At 36.4% G+C, this 19,998-nt stretch overlaps 1 protein-coding gene across 1 annotated transcript in view; it reads left to right on the forward strand.

Annotated features, from left to right (window-relative positions):
- Positions 1-19,998, forward strand: part of LOC129223809 (protein Skeletor, isoforms B/C-like) — a 95,492-nt gene that overhangs the window by 54,923 nt on the left and 20,571 nt on the right. The window contains exons 8-15 of the mRNA XM_054858165.1: positions 1,708-1,905; positions 8,544-8,616; positions 10,910-11,018; positions 11,807-11,972; positions 13,380-13,452; positions 16,349-16,538; positions 17,744-17,846; positions 18,749-18,891. Of these exons, the coding sequence (XP_054714140.1) occupies positions 1,708-1,905; positions 8,544-8,616; positions 10,910-11,018; positions 11,807-11,972; positions 13,380-13,452; positions 16,349-16,538; positions 17,744-17,846; positions 18,749-18,891 (1,055 nt within the window). The remainder of the gene's footprint in view (positions 1-1,707; positions 1,906-8,543; positions 8,617-10,909; positions 11,019-11,806; positions 11,973-13,379; positions 13,453-16,348; positions 16,539-17,743; positions 17,847-18,748; positions 18,892-19,998) is intronic.

The raw sequence follows: 19,998 nt of genomic DNA on the forward strand, positions 1-19,998 counted from the left end.
ATTCGTTAAACATAATTATTCACTCTTTGTAAACCTACTTATTGATTTATGCGAGACACTGTAAGTACGCTTCACGGCAAAAGGAGTGTGACTGTAAACAAAACAGTTTTACAGAACTTTAAAGAACATTTAGCCCGACCTAATGAGGACCCAAAAATGACCGAGTTTGTAAAAACGCTGGGTAATGGGGAATGCGCTCACGACATGATTTTAAAGCAGGTTGTTTTCGCCCTGCCAGAATTTTGCCGAGTTTCCTGGATTCGCCTGGTTCATGGAGTGCCGAGTTTTCTCGACTCTACTGCATAACTAATAGTTACCACGCATTTCCATAACAACATTTCTATACCCGGTGTTATAAAACGAACCCCAAAATCGGTTGCCTCAAAAATCATGACCTTTCAGTTGCTATTTTCCAGAATATTTATCAGAACACAATAGTACGCCGAAAATCCGAAGTTGCACTCTGTGAAGTTTTAATAAACTTTTTGACAATGAGGCAGTGAGAAGCAAAGGGGTGTAAGTGGATGTTTTCAAGTTTTGAAGTAAAACGCGTTTAAATATCAGATCCTTGGTAGGCTTTCATTGATTTTTTTTTTTCTGAATCATCCACCAGTACCAGGATACTCTTGCCTCAAAACAAACGCAATCATTTTCACTGGTTATCTCCAAAATTTTACATTCGACACTTCACCCCCTTTCTTTCTTACTGCTTCAATTACTAAGAAACGCATACATTTCGTGTCCTATCTTTGTGTGGTGTCGGTGTATTTTTCAGAAGTTTTTCAATTTTCTTTGTTCGATTACTTTATAATAGTTCCTCGCATAGTTCAATCAGTACTGTGAATATTTTGAATTTTTCCTGTATGTTCAGAAAACAATGAGATTTAATTTTTGTTAAAAAAAATATAATGACATACTATAGTTCGACCGCGAACAAATGACCCTTGTCAGTTATTTGAGGAAAAGAGTACATTCCTTAAAAGTAGATTGAGAAGGACGAAAGGACGCGTGCCATATTTTCAAATTTAGCGACATTTTGGCGATATGAAAAACAAGTGTACTATTATATTTTCGTTATGTGATTATTTAAATCCGAAATGTTTAAGTTGCTGCAATGAGTTGGCGAAAAAGCAAAAATGACAAACTTTGCATTTTTTATTGCCACTCTACTCTCGCCAACTTTCATTTCAAATTATTTGTAGGAAGTGTTGTTATCTCTGACCAATGGCTGCTGACTGAAAGAAGTAAAAGACCCGTGCACTTATACTTGGAACATGACTTGTCCAATGAGATATCTGCCTTGACAGCCTTGGCCGTACAAAATTGAAATCTTGTACCTCTTTGACTGATTTCTTAAATTATAAGGTGACGTTTCAAGATCTAGAACCAATACCAGAGTTCCGTTCGTTAATTTTCCTCTGCGTATCTCCCCTTCATGAAGATGGATGCTTCCGAAATAAGGTGGGGTCAAGGGCCAACTTTTAAAAACTGGACTATATAGCCTTATGTACTGCACTGTATGTTGTGTTCATACCTATTGCATAACCACTTTATTTGGTTAAACAGCATACTACTTTCTTAAACGGTATTTTCTTGGTTACTTTCGAAAATCCGAACAATATGTAAATATGAATTAACTACCTATGGTTCAAATTGGTTCGGATTTTCGTCATTCTACCGTAATTCGTAAACGAATCCTTATTTCAGGAGAAGAAATCTTGGAAACGACAAGGAGCCGCTCCGTCCATGATTCTCCCAAGTCTTCCAGCCTCAGAGACGGGAATTACCTAGGCGTCCCCATCGGAGAGTTCAAAAGCAATGCACACGGACTGAAGGGCGCCGTCTTTGCCGCTTCGGATAACACGTTCTACATAACGGACTTCAGCTATGACGGCGAAGGACCAGGTATTGCAAAATCTCATGTCTGATGCTTTCAATGTGAAGAGAACTGATTCCAAAATGTGTCGAACCATGCTTCACTCGATCCCTTATCCCTAACTGTTCTTCCTGTTGTTGTTTTTTAAACTACTTGGATATCCAAGATCAAGAGTTGTAGACAATGCTATCCGATTTGAGCCAAATTGTATGGCTTCTATTTACAGAGCACCACCACGGTGGAAGTTCGATTTAGCTTAGACAGCACACAATAGATGAAAGCACCATCTAAGAACACTCGATAGTTTTGATCCAAACCAGTAGCCGAACAACTGCTGGTTTAGCACCCCAACAGGTATTGATTTTTAATGTGAACTTGGATGACTTTGTGACCACGGCACATTTAACCTGCCCTATTCAACCTTTGGAAATATGGAGGATCTTCAACCGGCTGGCATCGAACCAGGAACCCTCCAGTTAAGAGTCTAACGCCTTTCGGTCACGCCATCACGGCTCCAATATTGCTCTAACGGTTTGCTCTATCTATTTTTGATATTGTGACGTTTTTACGTTTACATTTGCACTTTAGTTCAGGAATCCAACTTTTGCGTTTAATTTCTTATATACGAGGGTCGGTCCAAAAGTAAGGTTCTTATCAATTTTACAAACATACAGCACTGTCTATTCTCATTGAAATTTACATCGTTGGAAAGAAAACGTTTCTCTATTTTTATACATAATCGCCCTCTTTTTCTGTGCATTATTGTCGACGGTGCCTAAACTTCTGATGGGACATGGCAGTCAACAAGACACTCCGTTCTTGATTGCAGTCCGGAGCTCCAGTCTAGTGTTTACCACTTGTTTCCTAAGTTTAAGGAACCTTTGATGGCCAACGTTTCCGGAGCGACGACAAAGTCAAACTAGTATGTTGTGGCCATCACGAAACTTTCTTCTATATTTTTCTGATCCCTCCCCATGCTTGACGAGGAAGCAATATTCCCAACAAAAACGAAATTACACATGCAAAAACTTGACGACCATCCCAATGTCTGAATTATTGCAAAAGCAAAGCAAAGAGCGAAAATTGAAAGTTATTTTAAAAGCCTTGCTTGTATTAATTACAAATATTTTAATTGTTAACAAACATAAGATGGCAACAGTTAAAAATTTTAAATCATTGAGATAATATTTCCGATCATTTCCATTCAATTAAAATCACGAGAAATACGCAGACGACAATCTATTACGATTTATCTTTCTTATTGTTGCATTAATAAAGCTATTTTTATTCCAAAAAAAAAAAAAAATCAACACCTCTTGGAGCGATTGGCGTCAAAATTGAACCAAAGCCTGTTTACATATGGATTCACATATATTCCAAATTTCAACCAGAACGTAGCATTACTTCTTGAGATAGGGCACTCACAATGGAAAAAAAGAACGGGCGATTGCGCTACCCCCTTTTTAGCTGTTGACACCAAAATAAAATCAGCTCTTATACCCACTAAGGACTACTTGCCGATAAATTTTTCTTTCATTCTGTTCATTATTTCTTGAGGTACAGCAGTCACAATTGACGACAAAAAACGTTCTATAGCTCAACCCCCGTTTGAGTTATTGACACCAAAATTGAATCAGCACCTGTTCCTGTTAATGGCAACATATGGACCAAATTTTGTCTGATTCCGCCAGTTACTTCCTGAGGAATAGCAAGCACGCGTAACTCAAAAAACGTCCCATTGCTCCACCCCCCTTGGAGGAATTCGCGCCAAAAACCAATGGGCACAAGTTCACATAGGGGCACATATGTGTACCAAATTTCGTTCGATTTCATGCGGTAGTTTTAGCTGTAGAGCGGCCACAAAAACGTGGTCACACACAGACGTGACACACACACACACATACATACACACACACACACATACATACACACACACAGACAGACAGACATTTTCCAAAAATAGTCGAAATTGACTCAGCACAACTCAAAACGTTCGAATCCGTCAAAATTCGAAATTCGAAAATTTGCACGAATCCAATACTTTCTTCTATGTATTAGATATAGAAGAAAGTAAAAAGGGGTGAAACTCTTCCTTAACGTGTAGGAGGTGAAACTCTGTGACACTCGATACGGAAGTTAGGGCACTGTCTACTATAATGCACAGAAAGATGGCGATTATTTAGTATAAAAATAGAGAAACGTTTTTTCTTTCCAACGATGTAAATTTCAATGAGAATAGACAGTGCTATATATTTGTAAAATTGATGGAAACCTTACTTTTGGATCGATCCTCGTATTTTAAAGTAAGCAACCATTGTGTGTTTATAATTTGGAAAGTATACTTTGCAAAAATAAAGAAATGTGTATACAGAAAAAGTAATGAATTGTGCATGTCCCGGGTGTGAAGTTCAAAGTAACACCCGCAACATGTACAAATTGTTGTATTTAAATAAAAAATATTATTGTTTCAGGGTGGGGGGAGTTAATTGAAGTGCACAATGTTTACTCATATGATAGTTAGAAGTCAAAGTTCAACATTCTTGGATTCAAGTGGAAAATTTTATACTAGCAAATGTCACACCCGCAACGACGGATTTATCAAGTTAAGAAAGCTAATTTTTGTTGCAAAAGTTTTTAAATTTTAGAAAACAATTTCAAATCCTTAAAATTTTGTCTGATTTTTAGGGGAATGACTTTAGAACCATCACCTCTAAGCGTTATGCTTTGAAAAAAATTCAAGTACTTGCACTATTTTGCTAAATAAATAAATAAATAAATAAAATAAAATAACCCGATTTCTATCTTTTCAAAAAACTATTTTCAGGAATTCCATTTTTGCATGGTATGACAAATAATGGTATGAAAAAATGACCCCTCTGTTAATTGAAAAAAAAGTTAAAAAGTTTTTTCTTTTTATTGAGAACTATTTATTTTCGTGAATGTCCTAAATTTTCAAGATACAGTTTTATGTCTGTTAAGCAAATGATTTTATTAAGGCCTTTAGATCATTCAATTTTCAATAACGTCAAAATTTAGTCTCTTTAAAATCTTTTATTTGCTTTACTTGAGGGAGGGGGGGGGGGCTCTGCCACCTGCTCGCTCAAGCTTGCCAACCCCCGAACATAGCTTCGCAATCTTATTTGATTCGAAAAGATTTAAATCATCAATTAACCCTTTGGAACAAAAAGAACCCTTTCTCCGGGTTTCAAAATAATCTGTACCATCTTGAAGAGCGATAAGAGCTAAGAGGCTCCGGAGCATTGCAAAACTGCAGGTGTGTACGTTTGAAAAGTCGCTTTCATATTCGTGGTCTCTAGTAATATATTTTGCTATCTAGCTCGGGGCTTGAATTGAGTTGAGCCTAAGATTTTCCGTTAAAATCGAAACCCTTGAAATTTGTGAATAAGAAAGAATAAATAAACGAATCGAAAAGACGTAACTACGGCAACGCCAAATAAAACATCAATAATTTTGATGGAAATGAGATTTTTCGAACTTGATTAAAACTGCTTGTAGATTTCTTTTCTTTGGAGATAGAAGCTAAGTTTTTCGACCATGGGTCGAGTTAGATCTGGAGTAAAAAAAGCCGCTCTTTCCAGTGGTGTCAAGAAAACTGGGACAATCCCTTCACTTCTTTCAGATAGATTTGATGAAGAAAGTTGTGCTTAAATTTTACCAAGTCTAAAATGTTCGAACTAAAAACGCAAATAACCCCCGCCGTATTTAAGTTAGAACATTGAAACAAATTGCGTAGAACGTGCAAAATTTTACCCTTTCCAACAATCTCTTATATAATTAAAAACTGAGCGTATCTATGTATGTCCAAGCTTCTTCTCCCGAACGACAGTGAACTGACCATCGAACCAGGTATCGATGGATTCGTAATCTTCCCGTCTTCATGTTTGGCTATTTAACATAATCCTCCGATAATAATTAGCGGAGATATCAATTAAAAACTATTAATTATGAAGCTTGGGTTTCGACACAAAAATCCCTAAATTTCGAAGGCTTTCCTCCATTCAAATTATTATTCAGTGCTTCATCTCAACTTTCCGCAACAATGCTTTTATTAAAATTTGTAGTAAGTAGCGTGAAGAAAATTGTTAAATGAAAGATCTGTTGCCATTTTTCTCGAATATAAACAAACAAAAAAAAATGGTTTTTGTTTTGAGGCTTTTCCTGCAATCAGGGGTTTTAAAATGTTTACTGTTTGGTTATTTTCCCGCAATCTGTCACAAAATTTCTGACTTTTTTTTTTTTTGTTCAAGCCTGAGATTGTTGAACACGCGTCACTAGACATAACTATTATTTTCGAAGTGCACCGTGCAAAGCCGGGCGACGCAGCTAGTACATAATATTAATATGTGAAAGTAATAATAGGTAACTTAGCGAAATTTGACTTAAAAAATTAATTTAAAAAACTAATTCGAAATTTAAAAAACAAAACCCTAAGTGCAAACCACCGGGATTCGAAGTAATTTTGTACAAAATTTCAAGGCTGTAGGTGCTATGGGGTCTTCTGGAAGCAGGCCCGCCACAAACTTCCTTTCAAAATTTTCTTTGACCTTTTTTTTTAATGCTAAAGAGATTAGAAAAGGTGCGGTTTCGTTATTCCTTAAAAATCAGGTAAAAATACTTTGTGCGTGTTTTATATTTAATTTATATACACTTTAAAAGTTTTTAAAAAATATTTTTATAGAACTGTTTTTCGTTCTAACATTTTGTTCGTTAAACGATTTTATGTTCGAAAGAAACCCTTAATTTTTGATCGTTGTTGACCTTAATTTTTAGAAAAAAGAGTTTTGCTCTTTTAGGATCTTCGTTTTTTTTTTAGCAAAAATGTTTTACTTCGCTTTATGAACTTAGCTTTCAGGTAAAAACGTTTTTTTCCCCCTTCAAAACTAACTCACTGATTTAGTGTGCTTGTCATTTTTAAGTAAATGTTTTACAAATGTGAATTATAGTTTTCTATACATTCTAATAATGAGACTTATGGCCAAACATGAACTACTCAAACTACTGGGAGCACTAGGATTACTTTTTGACTATTAATATGAAAGCAGTGGTGTTCCCATAGGGTCTCCATATATGCCGTATACTCTCAAACATTTTTTAGACACATACCCTCAAGCTTCAAAAATTTTCATATTATTACATATTGTGTATATGTTCGCATCCGTATATTGTGCAATAACTGATTGCTGGGATTATACCCTCAGAAAAATTGATGGGAGCATCACTGTATGAAAGTTGTTCGGGCTATAATCATATGCCTTATTTGGTGTATTTAACAATGTATCTTCCGGCCGTGGTTTTTCTTTTTTTTTATTTCACAGTAATGAGACTTTCAAATTTATATATCCGTATATGATAGAATGTGTCGAACACAGAACTCTTCATTTCTTGACTATAAACTCGTCTTTCATCCTGGCGGCCGGTTGCATTCCTTGCTCGTCATGGATGGTGCACTCTGTATTATTTACACTTTTAGGTTCTAACTAGTTTTTGTAAAATGATTAAAAAAATATGATAATGCATTACGAATTAAACTGCTATGAAACCCAAGTTCTTGAGACATCTTATTTAACATTTTTTCTATTTCATCGGGAATGGCTGAAAGATAATTGAGAGTCGGGAGGAATAGGCAGAGCTGCATTTCTGCTCAAACAATACGAAAAAAACCATTTCCAGCTCTTGGAGCAGATGTAGCAGCAGGAATCGAAAGCTGCTTCTTCTAAAGCTGGAAAAGCTAGTGTCATGACTAATTCGTATCGAGTTTACGATGAAGTTGTCTCTAAAAGACCAGACATTTACTTAACTAGTATAACCAAATCTAATCGAAATTTACACATTTCGCACCCGCTTGAAATAACTTTTTACGTTTTATTTCGGCATCAATGCAGCCCTGTCTCATTCCTCCCGACTCTGCTCCATTTAATGGGAAAAAAAAGTTTTTATTTTTTTTTTTATTTTATGAGTGATGCATTACATGTTTCCCTGAAGAACCGAAATTGGAGAATGTCCACTTTGACCGCAGAAAATATTTGTTGATATCTTAGGTAATGTGAATGTTGATATTCACTGGCTAGTGTCGACATTTACAAGATTTCGGACTTTCACATTGAATGAAAATGAATTGCATTGAAAAGGAATAATTACATCTTGCAAAAGAATTTACTCTAAATTTTTTTAGAATTTTTTTTTTCATTGCCGAAAACGATAATTTATTGGTGATTATAATCAGGGGCGTGCATAGAAATTTTAGGGCCCGCACAAATGATTTTTCCGCCCCTCCCCATATTGTTTACCCCTATATTTAACCCATAGTTTTAAAAATATTGGACCCCCTTCAGGCTCGGGCCCTGGGCAACAGGTATCCCTTCTTCCCCACCCTCTGGTGCACGCCCTTGATTATAATTGAAATCCAAATTTTATTTTTCAGTATGCGGCCACGTTCTTAAATGGATTTGCCTGTGTGAAGGAAACAGGTTTACGAAGTATCAACTATAGGAATATTTAGCCAGTTTAAATTAAGTTCCAGACAAACATTACACCTGCTCCTGATTAAAATCAATGGCGCTGTTATTATACATTTGTCGCAATACAGAACTGATATATATTTCAGAGCATTGTTTTGAGTGTTTCATACTTAATTTTGTTTGTGCAGATGCCTACTTCTGGGCGGGAACGACGGAGCAGCCGTCACCTGATGGTTTTATAGTTCCCGATGAGTTTGGCACGTAAGTTTTATGCACACTTTGAAATCTTATCAGATTTTCATTCATGTAGAATGAATGTGTTCGAGCTGAAAATAACTACACTAACACACGTAAGTTTTATGCACACTTTGAAATCTTATCAGATTTTCATTCATGTAGAATGAATGTGTTCGAGCTGAAAATAACTACACTATATGACCAAAAGTATTGGGACACTTTCAAAAATTCACATTTTTAAGGATTTCTCACGAAATAAGATACCAATATTGCTTTGTAACTTTTGTCACATAAAAGGTTGACTCCGGCTGTCATTTTTCAATAAAAGTTATATCCCTTTTGCGTTTCGGGGATCAGTAACAAATTGAGGAAAACAATGTTTTTTGATCATCATTCATCCTAAATAGCTGAGAATAAACTGTAAATTTCAGAAATTAGTTAGCTAACTATTGTGCAACTATTTTACAAACTTTCGAGGAAGTATCACTGATATTTACGAAGATATAAGTATTTCTATCAAAACTACGAATTTTATTTGAAGGTTTTTGGCTCATAACACGCTAAGTTTTCGATCAAAGCTTACCAAACTTTTTGAAAACTTAACAGCATACAAGAGAAGTATAATACTGAAATTTGAAATTAAAATATGAAAATTTGATAAAATATGGACATTTAAAGCAATTTTTCACTGTGCATGTGCGAAAGTTTGCAATTTATAACTTCCATAATCTAAAACCCAACTAGATTCCTCACTTCATGATAAAATTCCAGTTGAATATCTTAAAAAATAGGAAAGTTATCAGTGATCTAATGAGACGAATTTCAACAGTTTTTAGATGGGCGACGAATGGTGAGGAGTCGTTCTAAAGTTTACAACATTTGCTTGCAATCGTCCAGTGTGATTCATCATAAGAACAAATTATTTGTGAACGATCCCTTACGATGTGTCGCTCATCCAAGCATTATTGAAATTCGGCTCACTCAATCGCTGTTAACTTCCTGAATTTTTAAGATATTCAACTGGAATTTTATCACGAGTTGAGCAATCTATTTGGGTTTTAGATTATGGAAATTATAAATTGCTATCTTTTGCGCATACACTGTGAAAAATTAATTGCTTTAAATGTCCATATTTTAATCAAATTTTCAGCATTTTAATTCCAAATTTCAATATTATACTTCTCTTGTATGCTGTTAAGTTTTCGGAAAGTTTGGTAAGCTTTGATCGAAAACTTAACGTGTTATGAGCCCAAAACCTTCAAATAAAATTCGTAGTTTTGAAAGAAATGCTTATATCTTCGTAAATATCACTGATACTTACTCGAAAGTATGTAAAATAATTGCACATTAAGCTAACTAATTTCTGAAATTTACTGCTTATTCTCAGCTATTTACGATGAGTGATGGTCCAAAAAACGCTTTTGTTTTTCCTCAATTTCTTACTGATCCCGGGAAAGCAAAAGGTGATATAACTTTTATTGGAAAATGACAGCTGGAGCCAACCTTTTATGTGACATAAGTTACAAAGCAATTGGTATCGTGATTCTTGAGAAATTTGTAAAAATGGGAATTTTTTGAAAGTGTCCCAATACTTTTGGTCATACTCGGAATGAAGTTAATACGATTTATTTCAATGCAATTTCAATTAATTTATAAGACAGTAGAATCCCGAAAACTCGACCTTATGTGAACGGAAAAGTGGCCGAGTTAGGGAACATTCCGAGTTGGAAGATTTTTCGCACGGGTTCTTTTCGTCCTGTCAGAATGTTGTCGAGTTTTCTGAAATCGTCGGTTCGTCGCTACCCCGGTTATTTATGCTACATTTGCATCTGTTTTCCTGTAACTAAGTTCTAGACAATTGGTTCCAAATTTATAACAAGACTAATCGCAGTTTTCGTTTGGTAACATTGAGCAAAACAAAGGGCCACATTTTGTCCATGGACCGAAGACTGGGCACCACTGCATTAATGATAGGCGGCTATAGTAAATTAATTTTTCCTCTAAATTTTGAGAGCTTAATGATTTGCTGTTTTGATCGTTTATAGGCCATCATGCACCAGACCTGTAAACTAACTTTGTGCAATTGTTGTCGCAATAAAGACCATTAAATTCAAGTTTTAAAAATCGATAATTAGTACGTTGTTTCAAATTTTTGAGATGGGCCACTATTACTGCCGGTGTGATTGAACTAACCTTTATACTACTTAGTTAGGAATGCAAAGGTAGTTCTTGCATCCTGCTGAAATTGCTTGCATTAAATGTAGTTCTATCCTCCCTATCTTTTTTATACGTTCAATTAAATTCTTTTATTGTTCAGCAAACAAGTCCTCGGGAAATACTCGAACCAGAATATCGCCATCACTCTTCCAGATGGTAAAAAAATTTCCGACATCAAGTGGCTGAGCGTCTGGTGCAGGAAGTTTGCAGTGAGTATGAAAATTTATGTTGTTCTACATGTCCCCACGACATGCTCTTATGTAACACTGATATATCCTTTCCCCAAAAAGATCAGCCGGGCCATGTCAGCCTTGTCGGAAACTAGGAGCCCGGCGCTTGTGGGGGGTCTGGCTCAGAATCGTAGTAGTATAAAGTTTGTAATTTTTCTAGGAGGAAAGGTCCCGGTGACCAAACTGAAACTAATAAGGGTTCCGCCTTTTTCTCTCGGCGGCCCTGAAGAACGGTTATTAGAAACATTGGATCGCTCAAAGTTTTAATTGCAAAATGCTATTTTTTTAATGCACGCTTATGGCACATTCAAGAATTGAAGGGAGTTCCTCAGCAAATGCCTTAATATTGAGCCAAGCGAAACAAGTTGTGAAACCCTGTGTTTTAATAGTGTAGCGTTCATTATTGCACGCAAAACTTGCACATAATTCATTTTATAGATTTGTATCGAACTTCCTTAAATTGAGTTGTTTTAGGGTAGCAGAATTAGACCATGTATATGGTTGTGCAGCTTATGTCAATGCTAAAATGTTTTAAATAAGAAATTATCATGTCACTGTTATTTAAACTGCATATCGTCGCCTCAGAGCAACAGTGGAATATCTTAGTGTTATTCCTGGGATTTGATGTCTTACTGTTGCTCTGAGGTGACGATATATTAACATTCACATCTAAAAACAATTAGTGCAATAATTTTGAAAGTAATTTTGCTGGTGAACGTGAGCAATTATTATTATTCATCGGATTATTTTTAATACTTATTTGTCAGGCGAATTTCGGATACATTATAATCTCTGATGACATCCAACTTCCGAAAGAAGCTGATTTGGGTCCATTAAGCTCGCTTGCACACGGAGTTCGATCTGGCAGTGTGATCATAAAAGATGCCAAAACCATCCACATATCAAACCTACATTACGATGGCGCTGGTCCAGGTAAGCTAAATCAAGAAACGATTATCATTTCAGCTTATACGAAAAAAAGTATTGAAGGAAATTATTTGCTGAAAATTAATTATACCTCCAAGGTTCTGTTTACACCAGCTATGAGTCTGGTTTCCTAAGTTTTCCCTACGCAGGGGAAAATGTAGGTAAGAAGGGATATATTTTTGGGTATAGATTAAAAGCGGACTGCAATGAAAACCGATTTCACAAAGCAAAACTGGCCCAATTTTAGTCGACTTTTCCATTTACTACGTAAACCAGCTTCAACCATGACGCCAAATTACAGAAAAATACTTAATGATCAGGTTGACAATACCATCATTCGACGGGCGTATTTTAATTCGATACGTTAAGAAATAACGTGATAATAAACTTCCAAAATAATTGTAGACGAGGCCCGATGGAGCCAAGATGATGCTATCCTTATCCCAAGAAAATACGCACATTTTCAAAGTAATATGTTCAAAACACTGAAGAAAGAAATTTACCTCATTTTGGTTCCTCTAAAATTGTGGTCTTCCTTATAATGTTTGAAATGAATCCTTTTTTTTTTACATTACAGATGAACGTATTCCACTTCTGAAATATTCGTTTCCAATTGAAGCCGTGACAAACGGAATTACGATATCCTGAACATGTCGCGCTTGTAATAAAACAAATTTAATTGAATCTCTTCTTTTTTTTTTTTTAATTACAACATCTATGATGCAAAATTCTAAAATCGCATGTCATCGCGCGTCATACAAATTTTTAATTGAAAGTCCAAGAAAAGGGCATCTTTTGCCCCGCTTACTTTGCTTAGAAATAATCGAAAATTGACCTAGAGATTGCCACTCTAGCTTAAACCGGTATTTATTTAAAAAAAAAAAACCGTATTAAACACGATATGCGCAGCAGTTATAGTGTGACTGATAAGTTGAGTTATGACCTTGGCAATGTTTACCTCTTTTTGGGGTAATAGAGAAGGATAATTGGCGCTCAGTTGAGTTCGTTCACTTTCATACGAGTTTTGAAAAGCATTCCAACTTAAACCCGCACCAGGGGAGCCGCAATGGTCACGGGAAGTCAGTGACCTCCCAAAAAATTTCGTTACACAGCAATTTTTGTCTGACGATTCGGCAAATTTGGTGGGACATTGCAAATTTTAAATACCCGAATGTCACTTTTCGGTACCCATATTTTATCATTCTGCAAAATTTGGAGTTCCGTTCGGTAAATTAAGAATTTCCGCATTCCCTAAATTTTAGTTCGGGGTGCTCCCATATTACGCGTGTCCTTTTCACCGAACTGCCCCAAAAAAGGTAAACATTATCAATGTTATAGCTCAACTCACTAACCTTTACACTACATTCAGTTCTTTTCCCAAAAAGGTTTGATTCATCCTCATACGATTTTCAGATGCTTTCTTTTTGGTCGGAAGAGGGGAAGCACCCCACCCTGCTGGTACTAAAGTTCCAGATGAAAATGGCAGGTAAGAAATGGAGAAAAGCTTTAGAAATTGGTTTACTATAAAATGTCTACATTGCAAATGAAAAGTACACAAATCCAGCATTTTACTTTATTTTAGCTTTATAAATAAATGAATTTATAACAAAATGCATGAATCCAGCCGTCCTGGCTGTAGTTCACCCCAACCTATCTGTAACTTTTTAGTTTAAATGAAGTCATCAGATAAATTTTGACTACACTATAATGTGCCAATAGTTATAGTTCAGAAAACAATGAGTTTTAGTAACAGTAAAATCTGTAAATTTGACTAGACCACTCTTGTAAGTTGACTACCTAAGTTAACCGCTTCTGTCAGGTACAAAATTAATCGTGTGTAACATATATCAGCCTCTAAAAGGAATACTAATCTAAGTTGACTCATAAAGGCACAACAAGTGGTCAACTTACACAGGTTTCGCTGTACTAATAGAGTTAGATGCACTTGATTACTTGGAGCTCTCTCGTAAGTGATATTGTTTTGGTATTTCAAGTAAAACTGTGCAAGATCGAATCAAATATAAACGAGCCTTTTGTTCAATTATAATTTGTTCCAGAGGAAACTTCTTCATTTCTACAAATTAGTTTTTATGTACTATTCCTATTTTATGACACATTTTTCCTATCGTTTTGATAGTTTTTTCATTCCGTTTTCGTAGAGTATAGTCGGACGGGTATGTAACACTTTCTCAAAAGTTCCGAACTAGTGGAAATCGCATGACGACTATTCTGGACTGTTGGTGTTAATTGTTTTCCAGTGCATTTCCACCAGTTTCAAACTTTCTGCGGACTCTAGCACCCAACAACACAAGACTTTTCCAGTGCTTAATTGCTTTCTGATTAGACACTACCATAGCTGACACAGTTCTTCCAAAATTTGAAGCCCCCTGAGCGTTAGACGTCGATCCACTGCAATAAGCTCACAAGCACATTCAATGTTTTCATTGGTAGTATTGATGTGAGGTCGATGGGGTATGAACTTGATTTGTAATGCATTCCCTGCTTTGCTTGAATGCGTAACACAAAACCTTCGTTCTTGACCATGAAAGAGTGTCTTCCTCGATCTTGGAATGCACTGTAAAATAAATTCAAAACAAAAAAAGAACGAAAACAGGAACGTTCCCGAAAATTAATGGGCTGCTAGGTTGGCAAGTGTTTGCCAGTCGTAACATATCTGGCAAAAAAAAAAAAGTTTCCCGTTAAAAGTCAGGAACCTGCCTGAAATTAACTGTAATCATCCTGAAGAATTCAGAAACCTTCCCCATAAAAAAAGTCGTATCTGGAATAAAGGAGGAACGTTTTAAGAAAATTTAAATGTATTCATAGTAATAGCTCGGCACCTTCCTGATTTACCAGAAAGGCTTTTGGAGCTAATGTGGCGGAAGCTAATGCAAAATTTCAAGCAAATACCGAACAGCCTATTTAACTACAATTCTTGCAAAGCTGCAGTATCCCGAAACTGCATTTCGCCCACGATTGAGGCTCGGTCAATCTGGCTGGGCCGCAACAGAACTGTAGGCAAAACACCTAATAAAAAAGACGAGCATATCTTCTTACCGCTGGCTAAATAGAGTTAGCATAAAAGAATATCCCGGTGTTAAAAATTCATATTTCATAAACACTTATACTTACCGCTATGAATGATACATGAAAATAAAGATAAACTGAAAGTTTTTTTGAAAGTACGTAACTACTTAAACGCTCACGTTCTGCAGTAGTGCAGCCAGAAATTTCTTCCGGAAGAGGTTTTTTGGTCATAACGGTCCTTACATGTGTATTAACTACTGTTTTAGGATTGGCAACAATGTTAAAATCAAGGCCCTTGAGCGGTGGTTTTACCCCCAAATCTTCCCATTTTGCGACGCCACTGATAGTGGTGGTGATTTTCCCTTTATGCGTTGGCCGACCAGATCTCCAGACCTAACCCAGTGTGTTTTTTTTCTTTAATTTTTTTATGGGGTTTTGTCAAGGACTGTTTATACACCACCAATTCCTAAAACATTGCAAGAACTAAAAGATCGCATGTGTGCAGCATTACGAAAAATTGACATTGAAGCACCCCAAAATATACGCTATAGATGTGTGTCGCATTACAAAAGGTGCACACATCAAACATTTGTGAGTGAAATTTTTTTTTCATAGTTTATCTTTATTTTTATGTATCATTTATAGTGCTAATTGTTATAGTTTTTGAAATATAAATGTTTAAAACCGGGACATTATTTTATGCTAACCATGTATATTTTTCAGAGCAGTGAGATACCAGCATTCATGCAACTTGTATCAAGTTATGAAACTTTTCTTTAAGTTGCTCTTTTTTCACAGGAAACTGGTGGAAACCCGTGAAATCCCAGAAAATTTACCTGCAAATTATCAGACACTTTTTCGGAATTCTCTTAGTATGCAATTTACGGTAAAGCTCGGCTGGTTTTTGAGTATTCATGGACATGAACAAGGAACTTCATAACTATGCATTTCCCAGTAGAGACGAGCACACTCCTCACTATTTAAGGACTACTAGTTAGGGCGAAATCTAATAGATACGTCCTGGGGAGTACCTGAGGCGTGGCCTACCGAGTCTTGTGATTGGGTGGGATTGAACAAGGGCTGATTTTAAACCAATGACGAGTTGGCATGAGTTGAAACAGTACTAGATGAATAAAAATTTAAATTCTGGGGTAGACTATTGAATAAAGCTCAAGACAGGTTCGTAAGTGCTGTTCCTCACTCTAGACATTCCCAGACGACTTCAACTACCCAAACACATACAAATACACAATGCTCATCCAATAAATGCTTGTTCATACTCAATCGCTCCTCGTTTGTTGTCCGTAATGAAAAACTACTGAATGATTTCATCTGGTTTATTATTTTCTTTTAAGAATGCAGAAACTACACGGATACAGTGGTGAAAGTATCGAAATAAGGTTGCCAGACGAATTAACCATATTCGATTTTGATTGGTTCGCCCTTTACTGCATAGCTTTCCAACAGAATTTCGGACATGTTCTCATCCCGAAAGACCTCAACGTACCTGCCGACTTGCAAACACTCCTAGCAGGATTCAGAAAGGTAAGTAGCACGTTTTTACAGGTGAAAATTTCTTTGGGAAAAAAAAACGTGAAATAACTGAAGCTAGTTACATTTTAAAAAAAAAGTTTGTTCCTATAATCAGTATTATTTTTTTGAGTCCACATTTTGAGCTATTATTCAGGGTGTTGGAGTCTGACTGATTTTAAGGTGAAGATCCTCGGAAGGCTTTAAAACTCCACGACGTCAGGCATTTTGTCCACAACTCCGAGAGGATAAATTTTGGGGTAAAGGAGCTGAAGTCTGTCATTTCCCTCCGCTGCTATTAATATCTCATGAAAAAAAAATACTGTAGCAGTATGAATACTGTGAAAGCATTTATTTTCGCGAGCACGTCGTAATCGCGAAAAAATAAGCCTCGCGAAATAAACTTAATTGATATAAATCAACTTTCGGTTCTGTTCAAATAAAATTGCCGAAAATTTTAGCTCGCTAAATCACTGATATCTCCATTTTCGCGAAAATTACAGCTCACGAAAACAAATGCTTTTGCAGTATTTTTTTGCTTTAGAAGTTTTCTGTACTTGCGGAACAACTACAGAAAGAGGCTTAAATTTGAGTGTTTATGACGAACAAGTCATTAAATGTTAGGAAGGGTATAGTGGGGATCTGATAAGTACCACCTAATCGAGACATAGTCTTAAACTCTGCTGAAATTTTAAAAAGCGCCAAATATAAAGACTTGGTGAGAATCTGAAGATACCAAATTATCGTCGACGCTTTCACCGTCTGTATGTGGTAGGACATCTATCTGCAAAGCGTCTTCCATTACTCACCGAAATTCGCTAAGTTTTGCAATTTTCTTGAAAGTTTAGCAGATTTTAAGACTCATTTTTCGATGACAGGGCACGAGAGCAAACAACTTATGAAGCTAGAAACATGTTTTACTATGCTCTTTCGAATGCTATTTATTAAAATCTTTTCCATCATTACACTATTATGTATATGGTTTCCCAGTAAGGGTTAAAATTTGTATTGTAGTATGTACTAGAAACTTGAAATGTTGTGTATCGTTTCATTCTTCACTTGTCTTTTAAAAAACAGCCCTTTGAACAGGCATTGAGTCATTTAGGAAAACTGCTGTATTGGTTTTAGTTTGATTAAGCTGATATAATTTCTAAGTGAGTTGGTTTTGAAAATTTCAGTTGTGTTATCTCTTCTAAGATATGTATTTCTGTATGATTCAGGAAATGAAATTTGACAACTGTGAAGAACTGTTCCCGGGTGTCTTGCTCGTAAGCTGGAAAATACAGGGGCATGACCTCTTTTTGCAGTTGGCGGGACGTGCAGGTAAGAAAGGTCCAGGTTTAGAAAAAATAAAAAGCAGTTGAGTAGCAGCCATATTTCGTCCCCGTGTTCAATTTCGTTCACCTAAGTTTCTCTGGTTGACACTAAGTGTCGCCACTGATGATATATTTTCTGGATGGGGTCAAGAATACTATTTATTTGTGGAAGTTTCATGAGTCTAGTCTGCTGCGTTGCTGTTTTGGAGCACTTATTCTGATTTATGAACGGTTGAGTTACTTGTAATACTATTTGTAAATGCTCCTTTTGCTTCATTAGAATTTGTTTATTTAGTTGTATTAGACACATTTGTTTAGGAACAGCTGCAAACTAAATGATCAACTCGTTTTGCTATGTTAGGTTCACTTCACGTAGAACAGGGACTTAGCTAATATGACATTCATATTTTCGTAGATTGGAGTAAAAGACGTTGATTGTAAAGTATCCTATGTGCCCAAACCGTTTTTTTTTTTAATTTAAAAAAAAGTTATTTTTTTTTCTTTGAAGACAATGACGGAGAAATATAGATACGTTGCCCTCAATGCATCTCGTGCCGAACACAAAGTGTGCTTCAAGGTGAAGGAAAAAAAATTATTGGGGACGCTTGTTTGGAGGCTTTAAAAATCAACCTCTTATTGTTTTCGTAAATTTTTGTTCAAAAAATCACAATTTGTGATGTAAATGTGTGTGATTAAAAAAGTCATATCGACAGTTCCAATATATGAACTTACTCCAACCGATACTCCCGTAGCAACTGCATGACCACGAGTCGAATAATCAGGTGAATGTAAGAGTAAGAAAATAACATAGAAGAGCTTGTTTTTCAAGTTTTACAAATAATAACACTAGTTTTCGTTAATTTTCTTTCTTTTCTTTTCTTTTTTTTTTTTTGAATTGCACCATTTCAGAAGAGAACGAGTACCTTTCATTCGGACGCAGCGGCAATGAGGACCGTGCCGCCATGGTCGGTGCAGACGTTGCTGTGGCGTTTTTCGACGCAGAGACAAAGAAAGCCAAAGTAGTGGATTATTACTTGAGTGCCAAATCACAGGTAAGTCTCACCTGAATTATTCTACCAGTCATGGCTCTATTTGCTCCTTACCATAGTCGTCATCAAAGCGCTGTGTTTCTAGCCAGCTCTTCATTTTTGGAAGCAAGTGAAAACCCCTAGATGCAAGATCTTGACTATAAGGCGGATGAGCTTAAGTCTCCTACCATCAAATTCCCTTCATTGGGTTCGGCTAATTTAAAACTGAATGCAACATTTCCGGACGTAACTTTTATTCATTACGTTGCTTCTATACACTTCCTACACATGCCGATAAATTACTTTTAAGTTTTAGTTTTTTTTTTTGCCAACAAAAGCCGAGAACAAACCACACCTCGCGGTTTTCCTGGTTGACTCCCAGGCTGCCATTCGAAACCTTTCCAGAAACTCTCAATCAGATTACAAGAGAACCATTTACTGCAGGAAAAAGTTAAATTATTTTCTGGACTTTGGGTGAACTCTGAAGTTCCAATGGTGCCCGATCAATGTTAAGATCGGCGGTAATGAAATGGCAAACAGACTGGCAAAGCAAGGGATAGCTCTTCCCCAGTCCAAAACACCGAGCACTTTCCGCTCTGCTAAGACTCGGATAAAATCAGCAGTTCAAAGATGGAACTGATAGAGGCTAGGGAGGCCGTCATTGGGAAAGAATCACCAGAGTTCCACCTATGTGGCTACGAAATCATGAACGCGGAACACCTGAAAGTTTATTTTTGCTCTGGAACAAAGTAAAAAATTCCCGAACAACCTTTTCTGGGAGGCCCATCTATATTGCGTCACCTAATGGCCCAACAGCCAAGGGTGGACATTGGCTTGGATGGAAGGATTTTAGGACCAATTGAATTAACCGTTGTTATTAGATGTGGGATGCTGTGAGAGAAGATACCTTCATGATCAAAAGAGATCATACTTGCTGTCCAATTCTAAAATCGGAAGCATTTTTGCTTTGGATTAACGTTTAACTCCTCCCTCAAACCATTTCCTGTTGCGGAAGTCTATGCGGAGACTGTTTGAGGGAGGAGTTATGACGTCGATTCAAAGTGGAATCCATGGATTATTTCCTGGAACAAGGCCATCAGTCGAGATACATTAACTACTGTTATTAACAGC

Source organism: Uloborus diversus, chromosome 6 (assembly GCF_026930045.1).
Source record: "Uloborus diversus isolate 005 chromosome 6, Udiv.v.3.1, whole genome shotgun sequence".
Classification (NCBI taxonomy): domain Eukaryota; kingdom Metazoa; phylum Arthropoda; class Arachnida; order Araneae; family Uloboridae; genus Uloborus; species Uloborus diversus.